The 23,259-nt window shown below is 41.3% G+C and overlaps 1 protein-coding gene across 1 annotated transcript in view; it reads right to left on the reverse strand.

Moving 5' to 3' along the window:
* The window catches only part of HSD17B12 (hydroxysteroid 17-beta dehydrogenase 12), a 160,122-nt gene that overhangs the window by 56,442 nt on the left and 80,421 nt on the right, over positions 1–23,259 (reverse strand). Inside the window, exon 4 of the mRNA XM_065404110.1 lies at positions 5,596–5,706. Coding sequence (XP_065260182.1) covers positions 5,596–5,706 — 111 coding nt within the window. The remainder of the gene's footprint in view (positions 1–5,595; positions 5,707–23,259) is intronic.

Below are 23,259 nucleotides of genomic sequence, written 5' to 3' on the forward strand. Positions count from 1 at the left end.
AAAATTAATAGAGAATCTGTTAATTGTTTAAACCTAATTTTTGAATGCAGTACTTCAGCATTGTTCTCCGAGGGCTAGTCTACACAAGCAATGCTAAAGCGCTGCTGTGGCAGCACTTTAACGTGGCTTGTGTGGTCGCGGCAGAGCACTGGGAGACAGCTCTCCCAGCGCTCTAAAAAAACCACCTCCACGAAGGGCATAGTTCCCAGCACTGGGGCACTGTCTACACTGGCGCTTTACAGCGCTGAAACTTGCTGCGCTCAGGGGGGTGTTTTTTCACACCCCCGAGCGAGAAAGTTGCAGTGCTGTAAATTGCCAGTGTAGACAAGCCCAGATATGAAGCCAATATTCATACTCTAGTAATCTAAACACTAACAAATCATGGAAACTTCTAATCCCACTCAAACAATGCTGCTTCTGTCTTATATATTCTCAATTTTGACTTCATTATGAAAGACAGTAACATGAAAACAGAATCTTTGTTTCATATACATTTCAGTTGACCTCACTGAACAAGCCTACACTTCAGTGTAAACCCAGGGTTCAAACTCAGGCTCAAGCCTAAACCCCCTTCCATCTACATAAGAATCCAGGATCCCAAGGCCTCACGGAGGTGGAGGGCCTGAGCCTGAGTCAAACCACAATTTAGGGTTCAAGCTCTATTGCTTTGCAGTGTAAATGCAGCCCCAGTGAAATCTTGGCAGACTCCCAGGGCACAAGTATCCCACACTTCCACACACAGCAACTTTCTTTGTCCTCTGGACAAAAATTTTCCCACACTGCAACATGAACAAAGGGCTAGAGTGGCCACATTCTGGGAGGGCACTGAAAGTCTGGGATATGGTGGCTAGACTTTTATTCATAGATTCTAGGACTGGAAGGGACCTCGAGAGGTCATCGAGTCCAGTCCCCTGCCCGCATGGGCACACATAATACAGTGTAGACATTGGAGGCCCAGGTTGGGACTCACAGTTCAATAATTCCTAACCTGGAGTTTACAAATGAGTGTAGACACGCAAGCCCCCTAGATTAACACACCCAGAGTCTGCTAACTTGAATTCCACTAACTCTTGGGCTTACATTTCAATGTAGACATACCCACTGAAGTCAATCTATAGACACACCATAGTCAGTTGCTGTGGATGCAACATTTTACATTTCTATAGTGCCTTCCATCCCATAGGATCCTAAAGTACCGTACTATTAATATATTAACAGCATTGTTGAAATGCATTCACCTTTGGGGTTGGAGTTTATGAAGGAGAAGGGAAACTTTCCGGCCAATGAGGGAGGAGAGGAGCGGGAGGCACACTTTTTTGCCACCCGTCATCCTAAATATAACAAAGTTTTGGCCACAGTTATCAGCCTTTTTATGAGTAGGGCACAACTCAGGGTAGTGTGAAGAGTTAGGGACATGATTTTTCAGGATTTTCTGAAAAATTAACTCATAAGTAAGTGTGTGTTAGGGAGATATTTAAATTTCCACATCTTCCCCCCACTCAAACTTTCACTGCAGAATGGAGCCCAACTATGTAATCTTTTCAATTTTAGCAATCCATTTCCATTTCCAAGGCTATCTGCAAGGGAAAAACTAGAAGCCAACTTTAAAAATGCAATTCTCCTTTATGGAGCCCAAAGCCTGGCTCTGCTAGCAAAAAGGATGGTCAGGGATTCATCTGTGAAATGTATGCAAGCAAAACTAGTTCTAAATTGATGGTGATTTTATAAAGATTTCCATGAAACATGAGCATAGCAAATCACTTGATAGAGCTAACAATTTTGGGCATCTCATGTACAGAGTACCACCTCATCCACAGGAATGATCATGGGCATCAACACAGAACTTGAGGAATTTTCCTGACTTGTCTGCCTGGTCCATTTTTGTGAGCAGGAAATAGAGGGAAGTTTACAAGAAACCTAGTCAGTCATGCCCTTGGCTTTGCATTCACCTGCTCACACTCAGTTCAGTACTGGAATTGGCGGTGGTAGGAGTGCAGCCCTTATCATTGGTGGCTCTCATTAGTAAGTTTTGTAGCCATCTTAAAATTAACTAAAATTTTGTTTAAAATAAAATTGAAACCAGATGGAAAGTGACAGAAAATTGTGTATTTACCTAAAAAGTTGAGTTTGCTGACCTGGAGAGTGTCAAGTTTGTCAAATTTCATTTAAGAAGCCCACTATTTAAAGTGGTGCAAGGAAAATCTCTCATCTCTGCCTATTTAACATATTGCTGCAGTTAGCACATGTTCAAAGTCACTGACAGATGCTGTTTTGAACACACAGCAAAACATTATGCAAACTCTAGCCTTTACTTGTGGGTGAGAAGTAACTTCCAAATAAAAAGGAGTTTACAAGGATTTTAATCTGTAAATACTTTTGTCCGAAGTTGTGCTATGACTTTGCAATCACAGGGGTCTTGATTCTGCCCAGTGTAGATGCAGACTATGGTGTATATAAGTGAAAGGTTAAAAGTAACCAGGACACAGCGCAAGGAACCCTATCCTGCAATAGTGAGTACTGAGCTGCCACTAAGTTACTTCTGCATATCAGCCCAAGTGAGGCTCCAAAGAAGAATATGCACTGTGTAGCTAAGTGCCTAATTAGCTTGGTTAGCGGTCTCACTTAAACCCATGTCTTCTCAGGCACCCATACGGACAGTACGTATTGGCAGAAGATTGAACATAGACCTTGGACAGCAATTAATGTCACAGAAATCTATAACGCTGCCTTGCATCTTTAAAACAAACTTGATGTTCTGGCAATCAGTAAAATACTGCCTTTATGGATTAGCCATAATCTGAATCTGTAAATTGCCAGTTTTAAAGAGACAATGGGTTATCACATTATCTGAAAAAAAAAAAAAAAAAAAAAGAATTGCCCTGGTAGGTGCAGGTGCCCTCTTAAAGGCAACACACTTTACAACTGCCAACAGATAGTTTAAGCAGCTCAAGAACCTTGGAACATTTGCAATGGATACCATAGAGCTAGCACAGACCGCCCAATCTGAGGCTACAGAAATCCAGGATTACCTACGCCCAAGAAATATTATTGATTTTTTTCTGAAATGCAAAACTATTCCATATGTATTTGTTCTGGTTTAGGAAGAAACTTAGTATTTGGGCTGGTCTTCACTACCCGCCCGGATCGGCGGTAGAAAATCGATCTCTCGGGGATCGATTTATCGCGTCTCGTCGGGATGCGATAATTGATCCCCAAATCGACGCGCATACTCCACCAGCCCAGGTAGGAGTAAGCGCCATCAGCGGGGGAGCCATGGCGGTCAATTTTCCGCCGTCCTCACAGCGGGGTAAGTCGGATCAGATACGTTGAATTCAGCTACACTATTCCCGTAGCTGAATTTGCATATCTGAAATCGATCCCCCCCCCCCCGTAGTGTAGACATAGCCTTATAGATCAAGTTGGGGAGCAGGAGTCAGAATTCCTTTGTTCTAATCCCAGCTGCCATTGTACCCTAAAACACTCTAGAAATTTTGTATACATTCTTATTACCTCATATGGGTGTCGTAAAACGGTGTAATCTTTTTGAGAGCTTCAGATGACAGATTTGTGAAATCTCAAGCCGTTGTTCACCATTATGGGTTCTCATCCCCATAATGGAGAACTGTAGAAATGCACTGTGAGAAAGGTGCATAGGAATATATATACACACACAGGGAAATTCAGTATAAATATATAATTTCAAGAAAATCCCTTTACTGAATTATCTGAATCTAAAGTAAGTCTTATCTTGAGGAAACTCTGCAGGTTCTTGAGCTTAAGAACTGGTTTGAATTACCTATTGATTTTAGGTTCAGTGAAGCAAACAGAATAATCACCTTGTCTTCTCCCACCCTTTCGATGAGAAAATGCCAAGACTACTGCAGCATCTTCAAGATACTGTATGGTACCCAAAGGAGAAGTGCAATAGGCTGAACAACAGAGCTAACCAATATGCAGGGCCGGCTCTAGGCACCAGCAAAACAAGCTGGTGCTTGGGGCGGCACATTTTTAGGGGCGGCATGGCCGGCACCAGAATGCCGCCCCTAAAAATGTGCCCCGGCCGCCCTAGCTCACCTCCGCTGCTGCTGCCATGGCGCGCGAATCAGCTGTTTCGCGGCGGCTCGGGGTCTCCCCCTCCCTCCCAGGCTCTCAAACCTGGGAGGGAGGAGGAGATCCCGAGCGGCCGTTTCACGCGCCGCTGCTCCCCCTCCCTCCCAGACTTGAGAGCCTGGGAGGGAGGGGGAGAAGCGGCGTCCGCGCCGCGGCCACTCGGAGTCTCCCCCTCCCTCCCAGGCTCTCAAACCTGGGAGGGAGGGGGAGACTCCGAGTGGTCGCGGCGCGGGCGCCGCTTCTCCCCCTCCCTCCCTCCTAGGCTTGAGAGCCTGGGGGGAGGAGGCAGGGCTGGGGATTTGGGGAAGGGGAGGAGTTGAGGTGGGGCCGGGGGTGGGGTAATTAAAAAAACGGGGGGGGGGGGGCGGCCAAAATTGTTTTTGCTTGGGGCGGCAAAAATCCTAGAGCCGGCCCTGCCAATATGACCAGAACATAGTCAAACTTGAACCTCCTGAAGCAGGAAGTCAATGACTTGATGTTATATCCTAGCTGCTAAGCTTCAGCAGCTCTGTAACTAAAAGTTAATATCGTTCCCACAGGATTCAACTGCTACTCCACACACAAAGAACAGAAAAACTAAAAATTTAGTTTCATTAGAGCTGGGGTTTATGAATAAATGCAGAAGCATTTTCAGTGCTGATGTGTGATCATAAATGCACCATTTCTCCCGAGTCCTATTGAAGGTATTTATATAACAAAAGTGTGCTATGAGTACAAAAAAAGTAAGATCGTAGCCTGACTTTAAAGACTCATTTACCCCCTTATGTCTTATGAACACTAAAGTTAGGCAGGTTGAAGTTAGCTGGCTTCTATTACAGCTTCATGATGTAAACTGGAGGGTTGTGGGAAGTAATCAGAAGGCAAGGAGAAGATATCAGCCCCTTTGGTTAAGGCACAGAGGATCAAATACTACTCATCATCATGGGTAGTTCTATCCTGGGAAGATCTTATCCACCCAACAGAGACATGAGGGGGCAGAAGCTTGTGTTTGGTTTTTTGGTTTAATACAAACTTGCACCCCCACCTCCCCCACTTTGACAACTTCTGTAGTTTAAAAATTGAATTGAACTGATTTAAGGGTATTTAAGTTCATAATCTTGGGATCTGGTTAGCCTCCAAACTGCTACTAGGTTAGATAGCTGAGTATTTAAAGTATTAAAGGCACAGAGTCGAAGGTGAGCCTTTAGTAATATAAATAAAAATAAAGCATCCAAAAATGCATCATCAGAAGCACCCTGATTCAGGAAAGCACTTAAGCACAGGAGTAAGTGCTCTCCTGAATAGGGATGCTTTTTAGGAATCAGGGCCATAATAAGAAATATCTAGAACACAGTCACTTCACTTTTTTCAGCTCAGTCATATCCACAGCCTTTGCAGGCTGGTTTCAATAAACTTTAATACTGGGGCAGAGGGGAGCAAACTAATAGGGATATCAAGACAAAAATCTCCAGCATGTAAAAATCTAGAAACAGGTCAGATACAAACCTAAAACACCAATCTCAAGGCCTTCCAGTCCTGCTTTAATTCTACTGTAAATATCTTCTCTCTCACCAAAGTCTGCAGCAATAATTTTTGTTTCCACTTTGAATTTCTCTTCTGAAAAATAACAAAAACAAACAAACCAAAAAAGTTGAATACAGTTAAGTTAAAGGACTTGGCCATTCCAATTTTAAAAATATGAAGGATACTTAAGTCATTATGGTTTAAGACAAACTACTATACTGTTAGTTCAAAACATTGTTCTACAGTGTCACATTCATTTATGAAGGGCAAGTGTTTTACTGTTAGGCTGTTTTTTTGATTTATGCATAAACTTTCAGCGTACTATTAAAATCTTCCAACTCTTTAAAGACGCATTCAACTAGTTGTACTCTCTCACCACAAGAACCTCGAAAGATTCAGTACCTTCTGTTCATGAGGGTCCAGGGAGTTAGCAAATTACACAGGTTAATACAGACCACACAAAATCCAAAAGTTAGAAGCAAATTTCGTGTATCTGTTACATGATGAGAGTTGAAGTGCAATGGGATCAGGGACCATTGTACTTCAAATATTTATGCAGTTTAAGTGGCTCACTAACATTAGCAAAAGACTATTGGTGCAGAAGGTGCTGCAGCTTAAGTGTAAGCAGACTCCTGTTGCCCTACATCTCCACCCCTAACCCTGACTTTTTTGATGTTTAAGAAACCAAGGAGCCAGAAGAGCACAGAAGAAAGGAAGTAGGAAAAAAAGATACAACTACAGTTTACACAAGGCCAACAAAAACCTTCAACATAGTGTCACTTCCACTCTTGCAGCATGGTGGAACAAATTACATTGTTATAATTTCTGACATTTTATTCAAGATTTAAGGATAAAATATCTCTGTAGCCTAATTCTCTTTCCATCAAGTTAAATTTACACCTCTACCCCAATATAACACGACCCGATATAACACGAATTCGGATACAACGCGGTAAAGCAGTGCTCCGGGGGGGGCGGGGCTACACACTCCGGCGGATCAGAGCAAGTTCGATAGAACGCAGTTTCACCTATAACGCGGTAAGATTTTTTGGCTCCTGAGGACAGCGTTATATCGGGATAGAGGTGTAATTACATTAAATTAAAATCAGCACAATGCCATCTTGGACATCAGCAAAACAAAAGGTGGTGACCAAAATAGTCTAAATTAGATGAAAAAAGCACTATTTTAGTGTTCCTTCAGTAATTTATGCACATATTAAAGAATAGTTGCGGAAAAATTATTTTAAATCATTCATAAAAATGGTGCCAATTTAAATGGAAAAGAATCATTCACAAAAAGATTAGAAGCAGCCACATTCCCATGATGCTCTCTTCCATTCAAGAAAAAAAAATAGCAGCTCCCATGATTCTGTTGTCCATTCATGCAGAATCATGAATCTACTGCACTCAATGGTTTGCTTGCGGCTTTTTTTTTTTTTAATAACCCTAATGGCAGATGCAACTATTTTTCCCCCTCTTCATCTTTCATGAACAGCTGCATTGTTTAAAAATCCCTAGGGAGATGTTGCTATGTAAAATGACGACGTAAACAGCATTAAGCCCCTACTGCAGCAGCAGTCTTGTGATCGCGTCAGAAGAAAATCAAGTTCACCTTCCCCCTTCTCAGTAAAAAGATGTTGAAGAGATTCTATTTTTGAACACATCTGTTTGAATGTTAAAAACATACACATGTGAAATCCTACAGGAAGTGAATTAGAGGGAACAAATGTATCAAATGTGGACAAGTGGTTTGGGTGGATGAAGCATCAAAACAGGACATTACTGCATACGTACAGTCTTTATTGTTTTACGGCATTTTCAGCAATTTTCATTGCCATTAAGGGGCTCTATGAAATGCACATTATTTAAACAAGCCAGACACCATCACTAATGACTCACTTCTTACATTCCTCAAAGTATTTTTCATTAGGTTTTGTTTAGCAGTTAGGGCTGTCAATTAATCGCAGTTAACTCATGCTATTAACTCAAAAAATGTAATCACAATTAAAAAAATTAATCGTGATTAATCGCACTTATAACAATAGAATACCAATTGACATTTATTAAATATTTTTGGATTTTTTTACATTTTCAATATTGATTTCAATTACAACACAGAATACAAAGTGCACAGTGCTCACTTTATATTATGATTTTTATTACAAATATATGCACTGTAAAAATGATAAACAAAAGAAACAGTATTTTTCAATTCACCTCATACAAGTACTGAAAATCTCTGTATCGTGAAAGTGTAACTTACAAATGCAGATTTTTTTGGTTACATAACAGTACTCAAAAACAAAACAGTGTAAAACTTTAGAGCCTACAAGTACACTCAGTCCTACTTCTTATTCTGCCAATCGCTAAGACAAACAAGTTTGTTTATATTGATGGGAGATACTGCTGCCTGCTTCTTATTTACAATGTCACCTGAAAGTGAGAACAGGCATTCACATGGCACTTTTGTAGCCGGCGTTGCAAGGTATTTACATGCCAGATATGCTAAACATTTGTATGCCCCTTCCATGCTTCAGCCACCATTCCAGAAGACAAGTTTCCATGCTGATAATGCTCATTAAAAAAAAAAAAAAAAAAAAAAAAAAAGTGTCAATTAAATTTGTGACTATACTCCTTGGGGAGAGAATTGTACGTCTCCTGCTCTGTTTTACCCACATTCTGTATATATTTCATGTTAGAGCAGTCTCGGATGATGACCCAGCACATGTTTGTTTTAAGAACATTTTCACAGCAGATTTGATAAAACGTAAAGAAGGTACCGATGTGAGATTTCTAAAAATAGCTACAGCACTCGACCCAAGGTTTAAGAATCTGAAGTGCCATCCAAAATCTGAGAGGGATGAGGCGTGGAGCATGCTATTAGAAGTCTTAAAAGAGCAACACTCTGATGCAGAAACTACAGAACCCAAACCACCAAAAAAAGAAAATTAACCTTCTGCTGGTGGCATCCGACTCAGATGATGAAAATGAACATGTGTTAATCCGCACTGCTTTGGATTGTTATCAAGCAGATCCCATCATCAGCATGGACGCATGTCCTCTGGAATGGTGGTTGAAGCATGAAAGGACATAGGAATCTTTAGCGCATCTGGCACGTAAATATCTTGCAATGCCAGCTACAACAGTGCCATGCGAACACCTGTTCTCACTTTCGGGTGACATTGTAAACAAGAAGCATGCAGCATTATCTCCTGCAAATTGTAACCAACCTTGTTTGTCTGCGTGATTAGCTGACCAAGAAGTAGGACTGAGTGGACTTGTAGGCTCTAAAGTTTTACACTGTTTTGTTTTTGAATGCAGGTTTTTTTGTACATAATTCTACATTTGTAAGTTCAACTTTCATGATAAAGAGATTGCACAACAGTACTTGTATGACGTGAATTGAAAAACAATTTTTTTGTTTTTTACAGTGCAAATATTTTCAATAAAAAATATAAAGTGAGCACTGTACAATTAATATATTTGAAAATGTAGTAAACATCCAAAAATATTTAAAATAAATGGTATTCTATAGTTGTTTAACAGCGTGATTAATTGCGATTAATTCTTTTAATTGCTTGACCGCCCTATTAGCAATACTTAGGGAGTCTTTAAAAAAAAAAAAAAAGGTTTATAAAAGCATACAAAGATACTGAATGACAAAAGAGGTAAGCAAAAAAGCTAAGACCTGATGCTGAATGGAGATAATTATGAAGTTCTAGATCACTGATGGTAGCTTTTCCATGCAATCGGTTTTCAAAGCTTATGAAAATTAGCAAGTCCTTAAAGACATGGATTTAAAATGATTAAACTATGCAGCTATAACTAATGTGTATCACCTTCTATAATGTGAAACAGGAAGTAAGGGAAGCCAGAAGAAGCAATACAATGAAAAATGAAAAACAGCAAAGTTAATATCTACAGTAAAAATGACTTTAGTATTGGAATTTATGTTCTGTTCAACAGGTATATTCAAGGTCACATCACTACCCAACTCAAGACAAATATTTAAGATGGGGTCAAAAATGGTTCAAGGGTTTTTTATTTTATTTTCTCTCTTTCAACACTATCTTATTAAGATGGTATTACCTCTTCGAAGGTGAATCAGTTAATACCCAGTAAGCCAGTTATACTTCATCAGCCCAACAACAGCTTGTAACAAATACAGATGTTTCGAATAGTAGTCCAGATTTCCAACAACACTAGTGGATTAACACACGGTAGTCCTGAATACTTCAATTCCTTAGGCAGTCCTCTATTGAACCACATCTCCTGAATCTCAACACATCCTCTCTCTACTTCCTCAATGATAACTACAATTAACTTTTCCACCTCACCCCTACTGTGCAACCCTGGTTTATATTTGGACACCTCACATCTTAATGATAGTAGCTTCTCGCTGGTTGCCCTCCCCACCTCTCATCCCTCTGAATCCTCCAGGCTATCGAAAAGCTGATGCCAAAATCTTCCTCTGATCATCACCAATCCTCCTGAAACTTGTACACGGGCTTCTAATTTGCTTCTGCACTAAGTTCAGGCTGCTTCTTTGCTCCTTCTAGGTTCTTCACAACTTCAACCCTACCCAGATCTCAGCTCTCTTCATCTACCCCCAGTACCGGCTTCATTTACCTCTTCATGCTACCCACCCCATGACTAGAAAAGTCTGCGTTACACCTGCTGAGTATTTTCCCTCAAGACTCTTCCTACGCTATTCCCCACAGTGATGGTGGTGGTGGCTGGCTGTTTAAATAAAAATGCTTGTATCTAAGGATGTAAATATCAGTTAAAAAAGTTAACCGGTTAACTATTAAAATTATATCATTTAACCGATTAACTGAGGTTGCTCCAGCCAGCCTGATGAGGTGGGGGCTGGGGCCGGGGTCCCGCCGGCCCGGACGGGGCTGGGGTTTCGCTGGCCAGCCAGCCAGCCCAATGCAGCTGGGGCTGCTCCGTCCAGCCGTACTCCGGCCAGCACGGGGCCTCCAGGGTTAACGGTAAGCCTAATGCTTACCACTTAACCTTTTACGTGCCTACTTTTATCCTTAGAATGTTAGCGCTCTGGACATTCTTGATAAAATCTTATACCAAGGTCCCAACAATTTCTCTACTTAAACAGATGTTCTTACCCTTAAGCAGCCCCTCCGACCCAGCCAAATTTCATGGTGATTAAACCATTAGTGAAGTCACAAAAACTGTGAACATGAATCACCAAGACACAAAACCTACTAGTGAAGGAATCTGTGAACAGCCTGCACCAAAAACTAAATCAATCCCTTTTGCAATGGTCCCTCAATCCCATTTTAGGGCCTGTAATTCCATGTTTACTTCCAAACAACTTATATCTTGTTTATTGTAAATCTTAAACTAAAAGCATTTGCTCTGTAGACGATCAATATTATTTCCACAAAGAACTATAACCTCCAAAAAATATTTAACTGTAGTATAAGGGTTTTTAACTGTTAACTACTTTATAATGTTACTATAGGAAAAGGCAAATAAATACACAATCAACATGGGCCATATCTTCCAAAGTGCAATTCTGCATAAATCTTACTTGGATATACACAAACATGAAAGTTCAGGTCTAGTTTATCTCCAGGTACTACAGCATTCCATTATTTTTGTCATTTCACCACATTCCATATTATGCATATTATCTCAAGGTTCTCTTCCATTGCTACACAAACTAATTCACCTATTTCTGCTTGTAAGTTTTTTGCACTGGGATAGATATTTGTAGTTTCTTTTTTAGTGTGTTTATGTATATTTAACTATTTTCCCCACATACTTCATTGTAGACTGCACCTATGTGCTGCTCTCAATCTGTCCCTCTTCCAGAGGAGTTATAATTGGACCGATTTTTTTAACCAGATACAGAATTTCCTTTTTAATATCCCTAGCCAATCTCTGTCTACTCCAAGGACTCTTCAGCACCTATTGGCTTACCTACACCACACCTCCAACTCGTAGTTTTAATAGCTCTCCAAAACTTTGATAATCTTCATATTAGAAGTTTGGTTCCCCTTCTAAAGGTTGGGGCTGGAATGGATGGGCAAAGGGATTTATCAAGAAGGACCTCATCCCTTCTATATAAGGTCTTCTTTTCCTAAGAAGTTTGCTGGTGCCTAAAAACTCACAACCCTTTATTTACACCATCTTCTCATCCAAACATTTGACCCTGAAGGTCCTGTCATCTACCCAGGTCTGCTCAGGGCTGTAAGAGCATTTTAGAGAAAGCTAGAAATGTTACTGTTGTCTTGTCCTCCTCTTTCTCTATACCTCTAATTTGTCAGTTGCATTCATCTGCTGTGTTATATTAAACCTATATGTAAACTCTCTGGGGGGGAAGAGATTGTTTTTGTACAGTGCACAACAAACCCAATCCTTGATTGGGGCACCAAGGAGCTAGTGAAATGCAAGCCCTCTCCCCCAAATTAAACATTCTTCCTAATGATTACATTTAGCTGCCAGGACTTCTTTCACCCCAGGCAGCAAGTCACCAAATGACTGTCGGTCATAGCATACTAACCTTAGGAAGTAAATTGAGAGCACTGTACTTCCTGATCCCAACCATAAGAGCAAGCTCTTCCTTTTTTGCATTAGAAATACTGCTATGAAACATTTAAAGTCTGTGTCCACTTCTCTGGCTACCAGACAGCTAATTGTCTAAGCCATGAAAGCTACACACAAAACATTAATTTCTGAACCACTTAGTAAAATAACTGATTTAGGGGAAATGGAAAAACATCCCAAACATCTGCTATCTCAATATAACAAAATGGGATTCAAACTTTTTTTTTAAAATCAATAATCAGTTCTGTAGACCACTTACTGCTTTAAAGAAACTACACAAACAAACACAGCCAAGTATTTTAATTAAGAGATACCATCTAGTGTCTGGCTATGGTGCAATACACTCCCACATGGCTTAGTGCCAGCTGTGGAATAGCAACACTAATGCTGCTGCCCTAATTGAAGATGCAGACTAAAGCACATTAATTTGGCTAGTCCATGTAATAGCAGGTATGCTAGCATTTCTACCAAGACGCCTACTAAGTTACAGATGTTTCCATACAACTCTACAGCGCAGTACTGGTAACCTAAGGAATAAACAGAAGTTGAAATAAATTATAGTTGATAGAACAGTTCAGTCTGTGCTTGTTTTGCAACAGAAGGCTCCACGTAGGGATGTCATACAGTATCAGTTTCAGCACATATCATATAATGAGATGCCTGGGTAAGATTTAAGAAAGAGCTTGCTATGTTAAATTTAGAAGATAAGTATATTTTGGTCAAGTACCAGAAAATATTTCTGGTTTCATTTCATACCAGTGGAATTCACTGTATACACAGCATTGCCATATATACAGCACTAGCTAGACCAGGGGTAGGCAACCTATGGCACGTGTGCCGAAGGCGGCACGCGAGCTGATTTTCAGTGGCACTCACACTGCCCGGGTCCTGGCCACAGGTCCGGTGGGCTCTACATTTTAATTTAATTTTATATGAAGCTTCTTAAACATTTTAAAAACCTTATTTACTTTACATACAACAATAGTTTAGTTATATATTATAGACTTATAGAAAGAGACCTTCTAAAAACGTTAAAATGTTAAAATGTATTACTGGCACGCGAAACCTTAAATTAAATTAGAGTGAATAAATGAAGACTCGGCACACCACTTCTGAAAGGTTGCTGACCCCTGAGCTAGACATATCACCTAAATAGATAACTTTAAAGACAGTTTGCATCAAAAGAGTAACAACAATTTTTCAACACAGGCTAAACAAGTGAGAAAGATTAGGGTATGTCTACACTTGGAGCTAGGGGTGTGATTCCCAGCTCATAGAGACACATTCATGCTAGCCCTCAGCAAGCTAGTGTGCTAAAAATAGCAGCATAGCGGAGGTTGGATGGGCATCAGAGAGCAGCAGCACAAGCTAGCCACCCTAAGTACAAATCTGCCTGAACCCCACTGCTCACAGCTACCCATGCTACAGTAGTATTTTGAGCACACTAGCTTGATGCGTGCTAGTGCAAGCATGTCTATGTCAGCTAGGAACCAGACCCCCCCAGCTCCAAGTTTACACATACCCTTAGTGTTAACATAAGCAGTGGAACAATTATTCAAAAGTGTGTGTAAGGAGGTCAGAAGCTCTCTGCAATTGTCTGTGTAACTAGTTATTTAGAACAATACCTTTTGAAAGTTGAAGTTAGATTTTTATTAATTTCTCACATACCCCTCATTGTTCAAATAAATATGTTGGAATAAAATGTGTTTCTAAGTCACAAGAGCCACAGGCTCTTGAGCCCTATTGGGAATCTGAGTTGTTACAATGTGCATGTGAACAGTTCTTGTACGTCATTTTCTTATTTTATTTTTTATTTATTTATACTTGACTCTGTTTGCTATCCCCAAAATTCCATTACATTAACATGTCAGTTACGGACATACAACATTTTTGAAAACTAGCTTTTAAAGTCTCAGATCAGCAAAAAGGCAAGGATTTCATAGTAAATACTAGACTAATGAACATATGTAACACTTTGTATCAAAAAGGCTTTACAAACAATAAACCAATTCTTGTGCCCCAGACTGTAAGCTTTCATAAAAATAAAAATGCTTAGCCCTTATAATTACAAAGATAAGTGAAAATATAAAGTGTAAATTGATTAAGTTTGTCTGACAGAGTCTACAAATAGCCTGTAACAATAGCTCCGCATATGAACTTCCTCTATTCGTCCCAATGCCTGTTAAGTCATCATCATGCTTCAAAGTAAAGTGTCACCATAGTTATTTCAGCTGATCAAAGCGTACAAGAATCATATTACAAAGATCTGCACAATCTGATCCAAGCCTTATTGGCATTTGAAGTGCCCTGAGTATGGTCTATAGTTAGAGACTAGGAATATTCCACTACTTTCCCTTCCATCCCCATTTAATCTCGCGGATGTAGTAAATATGACCAAAAAATTGTGCCTATCTACCTAGTAAGAATCTTCTGGTGTTAGTGACTTTTTCAAATATAGACCCACTTAAAAATGTAAAATTCTGCATATATAAATTTGCATATACTCACATAAGTGGCTTAGGGAAATACTTTAGCTCTTTTGCAAGTAGTGTTTTCAGGAAGATTACAGCTTCCAGCTCATCACCATTTGGTGGATTGTGATGGACAATGTTACGAATTTCCCTCTTCCCCCCCCCCAACATAATTTTAACTGCCCCTCTAAGGTGTTTTTAGCTATCACACCGCTGCTTCCAGATAGCTTCTTCATGCTAATTAATGTCTATTTTTAGTTTGATTACGTCTGAAAGGGCACATCACATCATATGCCCTTTAATTATTCCTTCTTACCTTTTGTACTATTGTCTGCTTGCTAGACTGTATAAAACCGTATGTGCATTTAAAACCAGAATTCTAAAGCAATTATTATTTTCATTAAAATGGACACCATCAACTTAAAAAAAAAAAATCCTCTCTGAAAATTTGGTACCTACCAGTGTTATAAGTAACACCTATGATTAACAAAAGATGGCGTTCAGTATTCTTGGTGTATTTGATTTTGAGTCAATTTCTGAATCTCTGTGGAAAATCAGTTAGCAAGAAGAACCCTACCTGAAAAGGCCTTTAGCAACAAAGGAGAAGGTATTTATATTTTAAGGAATTGATTAAGCAGTATACCCTTTTTTTCCTAAGGACAAAAACAAAACCTAGTCCAGGGGTACATCAGCTCATCTAGATATTTGCCAAGTTTTACAACAGGCTTCATGAAAAGCACTAGCAAAGTCAGTACAAACTAAAATGTCATACAATGACTTGTTTATACTGCTCTATATACTATACACTGAAATGTAAGTACAATATTTGTATTCCAAATGCTTTATTTTACAATTATATGGTAAAAATGAGAAAGTAAGCAAGTAGTTTTTAAGTGAGGTGAAACTTATGATATTCAAGACAAATCAGATTCCTGAAAGGGATATAGTAGTCTGGAAAGGTTGAAAGCCACATCAATTTAAAAAAATTAATCAATTTCATGAGATTCAAGTTGAAAGTGTCCTTTTAAAACAAACAAACAAAAACTTACACCATGTTTGGAAAGGTTTATTTTATTTTTTGAATCTATTTAACAAACATTTGCTAAGCCCCATACTATAGAATATCAGAAACTAGGTGGTGTGGCTATTAAACTAAAAAAAGGCACCTTTGGAACATCTTAATTGTTAGGGTACCCTCAAAGATATAGTAGCTATTTTTACTGTAAGTTTCAATATAGAAACCACTTTTTCAGAGCTAGAATTTGACAGCAATGCTTTGGTAGTCTTTTATAACTAGCACGACATAACAATTGTGCAAGGCCAGCAAATAGAAAGCATCATTTTAGTTCGGATATTTTTGTTAAAGTGCACAGCACATTAAGTGAAAATGGACAATAGTGTAGCTATATATTTATGCTTTTATACAAGCCAACTCAATGCAAAGTGATTTAGACCTTAGTTATTTACCACTTGCTGTTTGTTTACAAACAATGCTTTTCCTAGGCCTCAGTGACCTTCACATCTACAATGACAGAACCGGAACGAGAAGAAAGGAAAGTTTCCCATGCAGCCTTTGAAGGGTCCAGGCGCCCTAAAACACTCATCTACCCAACTTTAACATCAAACCAATCAGCAGAAAATAAGTACAGGATCTGCCCAGCTTCTCTCCTTACTCCCTAACGAGATTGGCTTCAACTGCTCCACCACGTTCTGTGGCAGCAGGTTGGGCGGAATCAGTAAGATGATTGGTGGATGTGCTGATACATTCACCAGCCACCAAAACAGCCTGGCCCATACCAGGGCTATCATGATGTGATCTGCATCCTTCCTCTGCTTCCTCAAAGCCCTGAGTATCATAGGCATGAACAGAAAGGCATACAGTAATTCTGGAGTCCACGGGATGAGGAAGCACCTGTCAGAGTGGGCTCATGCCCCTCCGGAGGAAAATGTTAAACATGTGTTGTGATATGTTGCAAATAGGCCTAACTTTTGGAAACCCCCACCCACGAAAGATGTTGTGGAGGACTTAAGTCTCTGAGGAACTATTCATGGTTTTCAGAAAAATCTCTGCTGAGTTGGTATGCCAGGATGTTCCGTGGACCAGGTAGGTGGAGAGAAATTTGTGTAGTTTGATAACAGATTCCGCAATCACAAAGATGTCTGGCTTCTTGACAGAGTGAAGAGGATCTTGACTTCCCCTGTCTGTTGACATAAAGCATTGCTGTAATGTTATCTGTCACCACTTGGACGGTTAAGCTCTGAAGAGACAAGAAAGCCTTGATGCTAGTCATATGACCTGAGCTCTAGAATATTTATAAATAGGATGGCCTCCTGAGAAGACCATATCCCTTGAATTTTCAGCTGGTCAAGAGGAGGATGGAGAAGTGTGAGTGGAGGCTTTTCGTCACTAAAGACTTAAGCTAGAGGCATTGAAAAGGGAACTCGGCTGCACTCCTTAAATAGTTCTGCCCAGGAATTTAATGGGTATAGGGTTTCTTGAGGAATCATGACCAGCAAATCCATGCTGTGCCTGTTCGGTAGATATGCTGGTTCAGGAAAGGCAGAAATAAAGATAAAGGTGGTAGAGTAGCATGGTATATTAATGATGAGGTAGACTAAAGAAATCAGAAGTCATGGAATGGATAAAACAGAGTCTGAGTCAAAATCACTGAGGAAGAAAGCTACCAGACACTTCCATGGGATAGTGCTTGGGGTCTGCTACAGATCCCCAGGCTCCAATTTGGATCTGGATAGAGAGTTGTGTGATTATGGGAGACTAACTTCCCAGATATAGATTGAAGGACAAGTGCTACTAATAATAGTAAGGCCCAGCTTTCCTGGATGTATTAGCTGACAGATTCCTTCAAACAGTTGCCAAACCTACAAGAGGTGATGGCATTTTAGATTTTGTATTGGTGAGTAGTGAGGACCTCATAGAAGAGCTTATGGTAGGGGACAACCTTCGTTCAAGTGATCATGAACTAATTCAGTTTAAACTAAATGGAAGGATAAACAAAAATAAGTCTGTAATTAGGGTCCTTGATTTCAAAAGGGCAAACTTTAAAAAATAAAGGAATTAGTTAGGGAAGTGGACTGGACTGAAGAACTCAAGGATCTGAATGTGGAGGAGGCTTGGAACTGCTTTAAATCAAAGTTGTAAAAGTTATCTGAAGCCTGCATTCCAAGCAAGGGGAAAAAATTCTGTAGGGAAGGGTTGCAGACCAACCTAGATGTGCAAGCATCTCAAACAGGTTATTAAGAGAAAGCAGAAAGCCTACAAGGAATGGAAGATGGGAAGGATCAGCAAGGAAAGCTACCTCGTGGAGGTCAGAAAGTGTACAGAATAAGTGAGAACAGCCTTTCAAGGGTAGCAGTGGGGACAAAAACCTAACTGGCTTCAAGACTGAACTTGATAACTTTATGGAGGGGATGGTACGATGAAACTGCCTATGATGGCGTGTAGCTGATCCGTGAATGCTAACAGCAAATATCCCCAACAGCTGGCGATGGCACACTAAATAGGGAGGGCTCTGAGTTACTACAGAAAATTATTTCCCGGGTGTCTGGCTATTGGGTCTTGCCAAAACGCTCAGGGTCCAGCTGACTGCATTATTTGGGGTCGGGAAAGAATTTCCCACCCCCAGGTCAGATTGGCAGAGACTCGGGGGGGCTTTCACCTTCCTCTGCAACATGGGGCCAGGTCACTTGCAGGTTTAAACTAATATAAGTAGTGGATTCTCTATAACTTGAAGTCTTTAAATCATGATTCGAGGATTTCAGTAACTCAGACAGAGGTTGTGGGTCTATTACAGAAGTAGGTGAGCAAGGTTTTGGGGCCTGCAATGTACAGTAGGTCAGACTACATGATTATGATGGTCCCTTTACTCCTGTACCTTTATGAACCTGTTGAGGAGTCTTAGATCTAGAATGGGTTTCCACCCACTTTTCTTTTTCGGAACCAGGAAGTACCTGGAATAAAACCCCTTCTCTCTGTGTTGTACAGGGACTAGTTCTATAGCACAAATTCAGGAGGGAGTCTCTTTCCTACTTTAGAAAGTGCTCATGAGAGGAGTCCCTGAAGAGGATGAGCAAGGGGGTGGGATGGAGGGAGGGAAGTAAAGTGGATGGAGTATCCTGCTGATATGATATGCTCCCAAGCTTGTTGGAAACGAGAAAGGAGGTCCCCAAAATGAGAAATGCAAATCAACAATTGCAGCTGGTAAGAAGAACCTCGAGCACCCCATCAAAACACCAGTTTTGATGAGGATCGCGAGGTCAGTGCCTGTGTAGCAGGCAGTCTCTTTCTGGAACCTCTACCTCTTTCTTTGGGCAAGGTGGTCTCTCAGAGTGAGAAGTGAGCAGCATGAGATCTATGAGCTGTCTAGGACTTACTAAATTTCCTTTTACGCACAGGTGTGTAAATTCCCAGAGAGCACAAATTGGCCTTGGAATCTTTTAACATATGCAGAGACTTATCTGTATTCTCCACAAACAATTTTAAGCTGTTGAAAGAGGACTGTATTCTGGACCTCGCTTGGAAATCCTGGGAATTGAAGCCAACAGACCTTTCTCATGACCACCAACGTAGAAATAGAGTGAGCAGCTGTGGCGGCAGCATCCAGAGAGACCTGCAGAGATGTTCTGGCAAGGAGCTGACCCTCTGTAATTAGTCCCTCTGCTCTGGTGGTAGATGCTCAATAAATAAATTGAACTTTGAGTAGTTGGTGTGACAATATTTCACTATCAACGGTTGATAGCTGGCAATTCTAAACTATAGAATCACAGATTAATATAATTTGTGACAAAACAAAAATCAAGACACTTCTGATCTTTATCGTATGGCATTGATTTAGCATGGTGCTGCCTTCCACATTCATTTACAGCCTCGACAACTAGGGAGTTGGGAGAAGGATGAGAAAACAAACTCCGAATCTTCAGATGGAACATAATATTTCTTAACAGCCCTTTTACAGGTCAGCTGTATTTTTGTTGACTATGCCAGATTACTTTTGCAGGATCCAACAGAGCCTCACTAACAGGTAGTGCAATTTGAGCAAATAATGCTGTATGAAGAATATAAAGCCATTTATGTTGGGCCCAACTTGAGGAGGTTAAGAAGTCACAAGTGCTACAACTGTGGTAACCCAAGCTCTACAACTTAACAAGGTAATGAATGACACTTTCTAAACATTTTCAGGAAGCAGTCACCTGGGTCAGTGTTGCAAGTACATGGGGTGGCACCATGATTGGTCATCTGATGCTTTGCAATGCAGTAGACGGACCTGAGCCAAAGCTGTAGTGGGTCTCAGGTGAATTCTGGCAAGCAGTCACATATGTACATTCAGACACGTGGCCTACCATCATAAATCTGATCAGTACCATCATTGTCAGGTTTGAAATCACTGTGCTCTGCGACTGTCAGAGCATGAATAATCTGTCTTGGGGTACGTAAGCACTGGGTACGGTGGAATCTAGCCTAGCTCCTGACTAACATCTGAGATGGGGTGACAGAACTTCTCAGTTTACCAGGAGTCCCAGACATGCAAACAAAGAGAGGATACAGTTAAGACCTACCAGAGTACCTGATGTGATTTGCCTCTGATTAACAAATCATTGAGATATGGGTAGATGTGAATGCCCTTCTTTTTTTAGAAGCGCTACCACTATGTCTAGACATTTTATGAAGATTCAGTCCGATGAAGAGTCTAAAGGTGAGTAGTTTGTACTGATAAGGGTTCAGCCCCACCTTGGATCTTAGGTACTTCCTGTGGGCTGAGTGAACAGCGATGTGGTAGTATGCATCCTATAAGTCAAGAGCCACAAACCAGTCCTGGGCTTGGAGTGATGAAGTGACGGAGGCAAGCATTACTATCCCGAATCTGGGAGGGATACAAATTTGTTCAGTTTCCCTGTACTCTTTAGAACCTTTTTTACAGCTTGTACATGAAGTAACAAGGTCACTTCTGTTAGTAAAAGGGGCTCACAAGAAGGGACCCCAAAGAAGGATGGAGAACAGGGAAGGAGAGGGAGAAGGGAAGTGAACTGGATGGTGTAGTCGTGAGCAACTATGTCCAACACTCATTTGTCAGCTGTTATGTTTGCCTAAGGCTAATGGAAAGGGGTGACAGTTTCTGAAGGTCAGCTTGGCAATGGTCTTCACGTGGTTCTTGACAGTCGCATCAAACCTGCTGGATGGATGGCTGGATGAAGGAAGATGATGGGCACCTCCACAACCCTCAAGGTCACTTGTCTAAGTAAGAACTTGAGCTGACTGTGAGAAAAAAAAACACATGTCCTCTGTGCTGGCTGGTACCAGAAGAGATTGTAGTATGGTGCTGGGCTGTAAAAGACCTGGGATCTGAGTGTCACCCTGGTATCTTTGAGGCAATGTAATGCCTTTTCTGTTCTTGAGCTAAATAGGTCCATACCCTTGAAGGACAAGTCCTCAATTGTGGCTTCTACTTCCCTTGGTAAACCAGATGTCTGAAGCCAAAAGGCCCACCACATTGCAACTGCAATGGCCATCAAGCAGAGTTGGCTACCATTTGGCCCCGTTTGATGGAATCCCTCAGCTCTTCCATGCAGTCCTGCACAAGGTCACAATCGGAAGAGGGTTACCCCCTCTCTCATATTGGAAAGTTCTATTTTGCAAATAAAGCCCACTAGTTCATGATGGAAAACTAAAAGCTGAGGAATAGGCCTTTCAGCTGACCAAGTCCAGCTTCTTGGGGTCCTTGTCTTTTGGAGTTTCTTCTATGGATCTGGTTTTCTCCTGGATGACAGAGATAGCAAACAACCCTGGTGTTGGATTGACAAAAGTGCTCAAAGCCCTTGAGTGGAAACTGGTATTATTTTTCCACTTACTTGGAGGTCAGCGGAAGTGAGGCCAAGGTATGCCAAAGAACCCTCGCTGGGTCCAGGATGCCCTGGGTATTGAGGATGTTGAATAGCTTGGGTGTGTCTTCTTGGATCACTGTCGTTTCAACGTCTAGTCTCTTAGCTATCCCTGATACTAACTCTTAGATCACTGTGAAGTCACTGACGACTGGGGTTGGGGCCACAGTGACTGCTTCATCTGGAGAGGAAAAGGGTACCTTCAGTGGGGAGGGGAGCTAGCGTGTCTCTCTCACTACTTCTGCTACATCCTTGGGGGGTTCCCCGCTGTTCTGATGAGGGTCCCCTTCACAGCAATACCAGTGGCAACTGAGCTCTCCTTTTCATCAAGATATGTGAAGTCATCCTGCTCAGGGATCTAAGCGAGGGCAGGCCCCAGCAGGGCCACTATGCCCAAGGTGGTGCATTATATTGGAATAGTCTGACCGCGAGGACCCACCCATTGTCAGTCCTACACTGGGACTTGGTGCCACATGTCTTTCAAGGCAATGGTTCCCTGCATAAGTCAGAGAGAAGAATTAGATCTCTGGGAATGGTGGTGCTGATAGGTGCAGTTCCAGCTCTGACGGTAGTGGGGCCAGGGCCAGGTCTGGTACAGAGAGGAGCAATGAGGGTGGACCATTGAGGGCATATCTCAGAACCAGGAAGGGTTCCAACCGCCAAGACCAGTGCTGGCACAGATCTCTGTGCCAGTATCTGTACTGGTGGACCGGTCTACCACAACCTCGATGTCACTACTACTGTCTTGGTGCTATCCTTGATGTTGAGAATTTTGAGGTCTTCTCTCTCAGTAGAATCTTCTGCATGGGACGGACACGTTGCGCAGTACACCCTGCATTTGTGCTTGTTGGAGAAGTGCCTTTCCACTCCAGAGGATGAAGCCAGTACCTCTGCTTCTTAGTCAGTGCTGAGGCCTTCAGTGCTGACAAGATTTGGCTAGTATCAGGGATGCTTACAATGGCACCAATGGGTTTGGCACCTTCTTTGCCTTCTCTTCCCTACTGGAAATGGGGATGTGGTGATCAGTTGTTAGCGCACTTGCCAAACATCATCTCTTCACTTCCTGTACAGAAGATATCTGCACTCCTAGATCTGATGCTACGGTCATGGATTACTCCACGGTCTCATTTGAATCTTGTGTTTTAGGATTTTCAGTTGTGGGACGAAAAGGAGCGGCAACAGCACACTTCACTAGGATGTGTATTTCCATGGGACAGAACAGGCATCTGCTGGGTTCATCTATGATAGGTATTACTCCATTGCAGGAAGGACAGGGTTTAAACCCAATAAGTTTAGAATCTGCCATAGCTAGTGTAAAGCATCTTGCCCCACTGTACAAGGGGGTGTGTGTCCCCCCGTCTGCCCTAGATGCTTTTTTTTTTTTTGGCACGGAGGGACTGTCCAACAGAAATGTTACAAACAAATTAATAAAAAGGGAGAAATGAAGATGACAATTCTTTACTGGAGAAAGTTCTGGATGTCAGAAGTGGGTCGTATATAGTCCAGGTTCTGTCTCACTGACACAAGTGGTAAGAGGGAGGGTTGATGCCACTCTGCTCCATCATTTATTTCCTCATATAAGGCAGCATAAGATGCATGTGTGGCCCCACTGGACACTGCTCTACAAAAGATTCTGAGCCTGCACACAAGAAGCACATGTGCATCTACAGTGACAGGTATTCTAAGAGGAATCCTGGGTTCTATTCCA

The sequence above is a fragment of the Emys orbicularis genome, chromosome 4 (genome assembly GCF_028017835.1).
Source record: "Emys orbicularis isolate rEmyOrb1 chromosome 4, rEmyOrb1.hap1, whole genome shotgun sequence".
In the NCBI taxonomy this organism is placed as follows: domain Eukaryota; kingdom Metazoa; phylum Chordata; order Testudines; family Emydidae; genus Emys; species Emys orbicularis.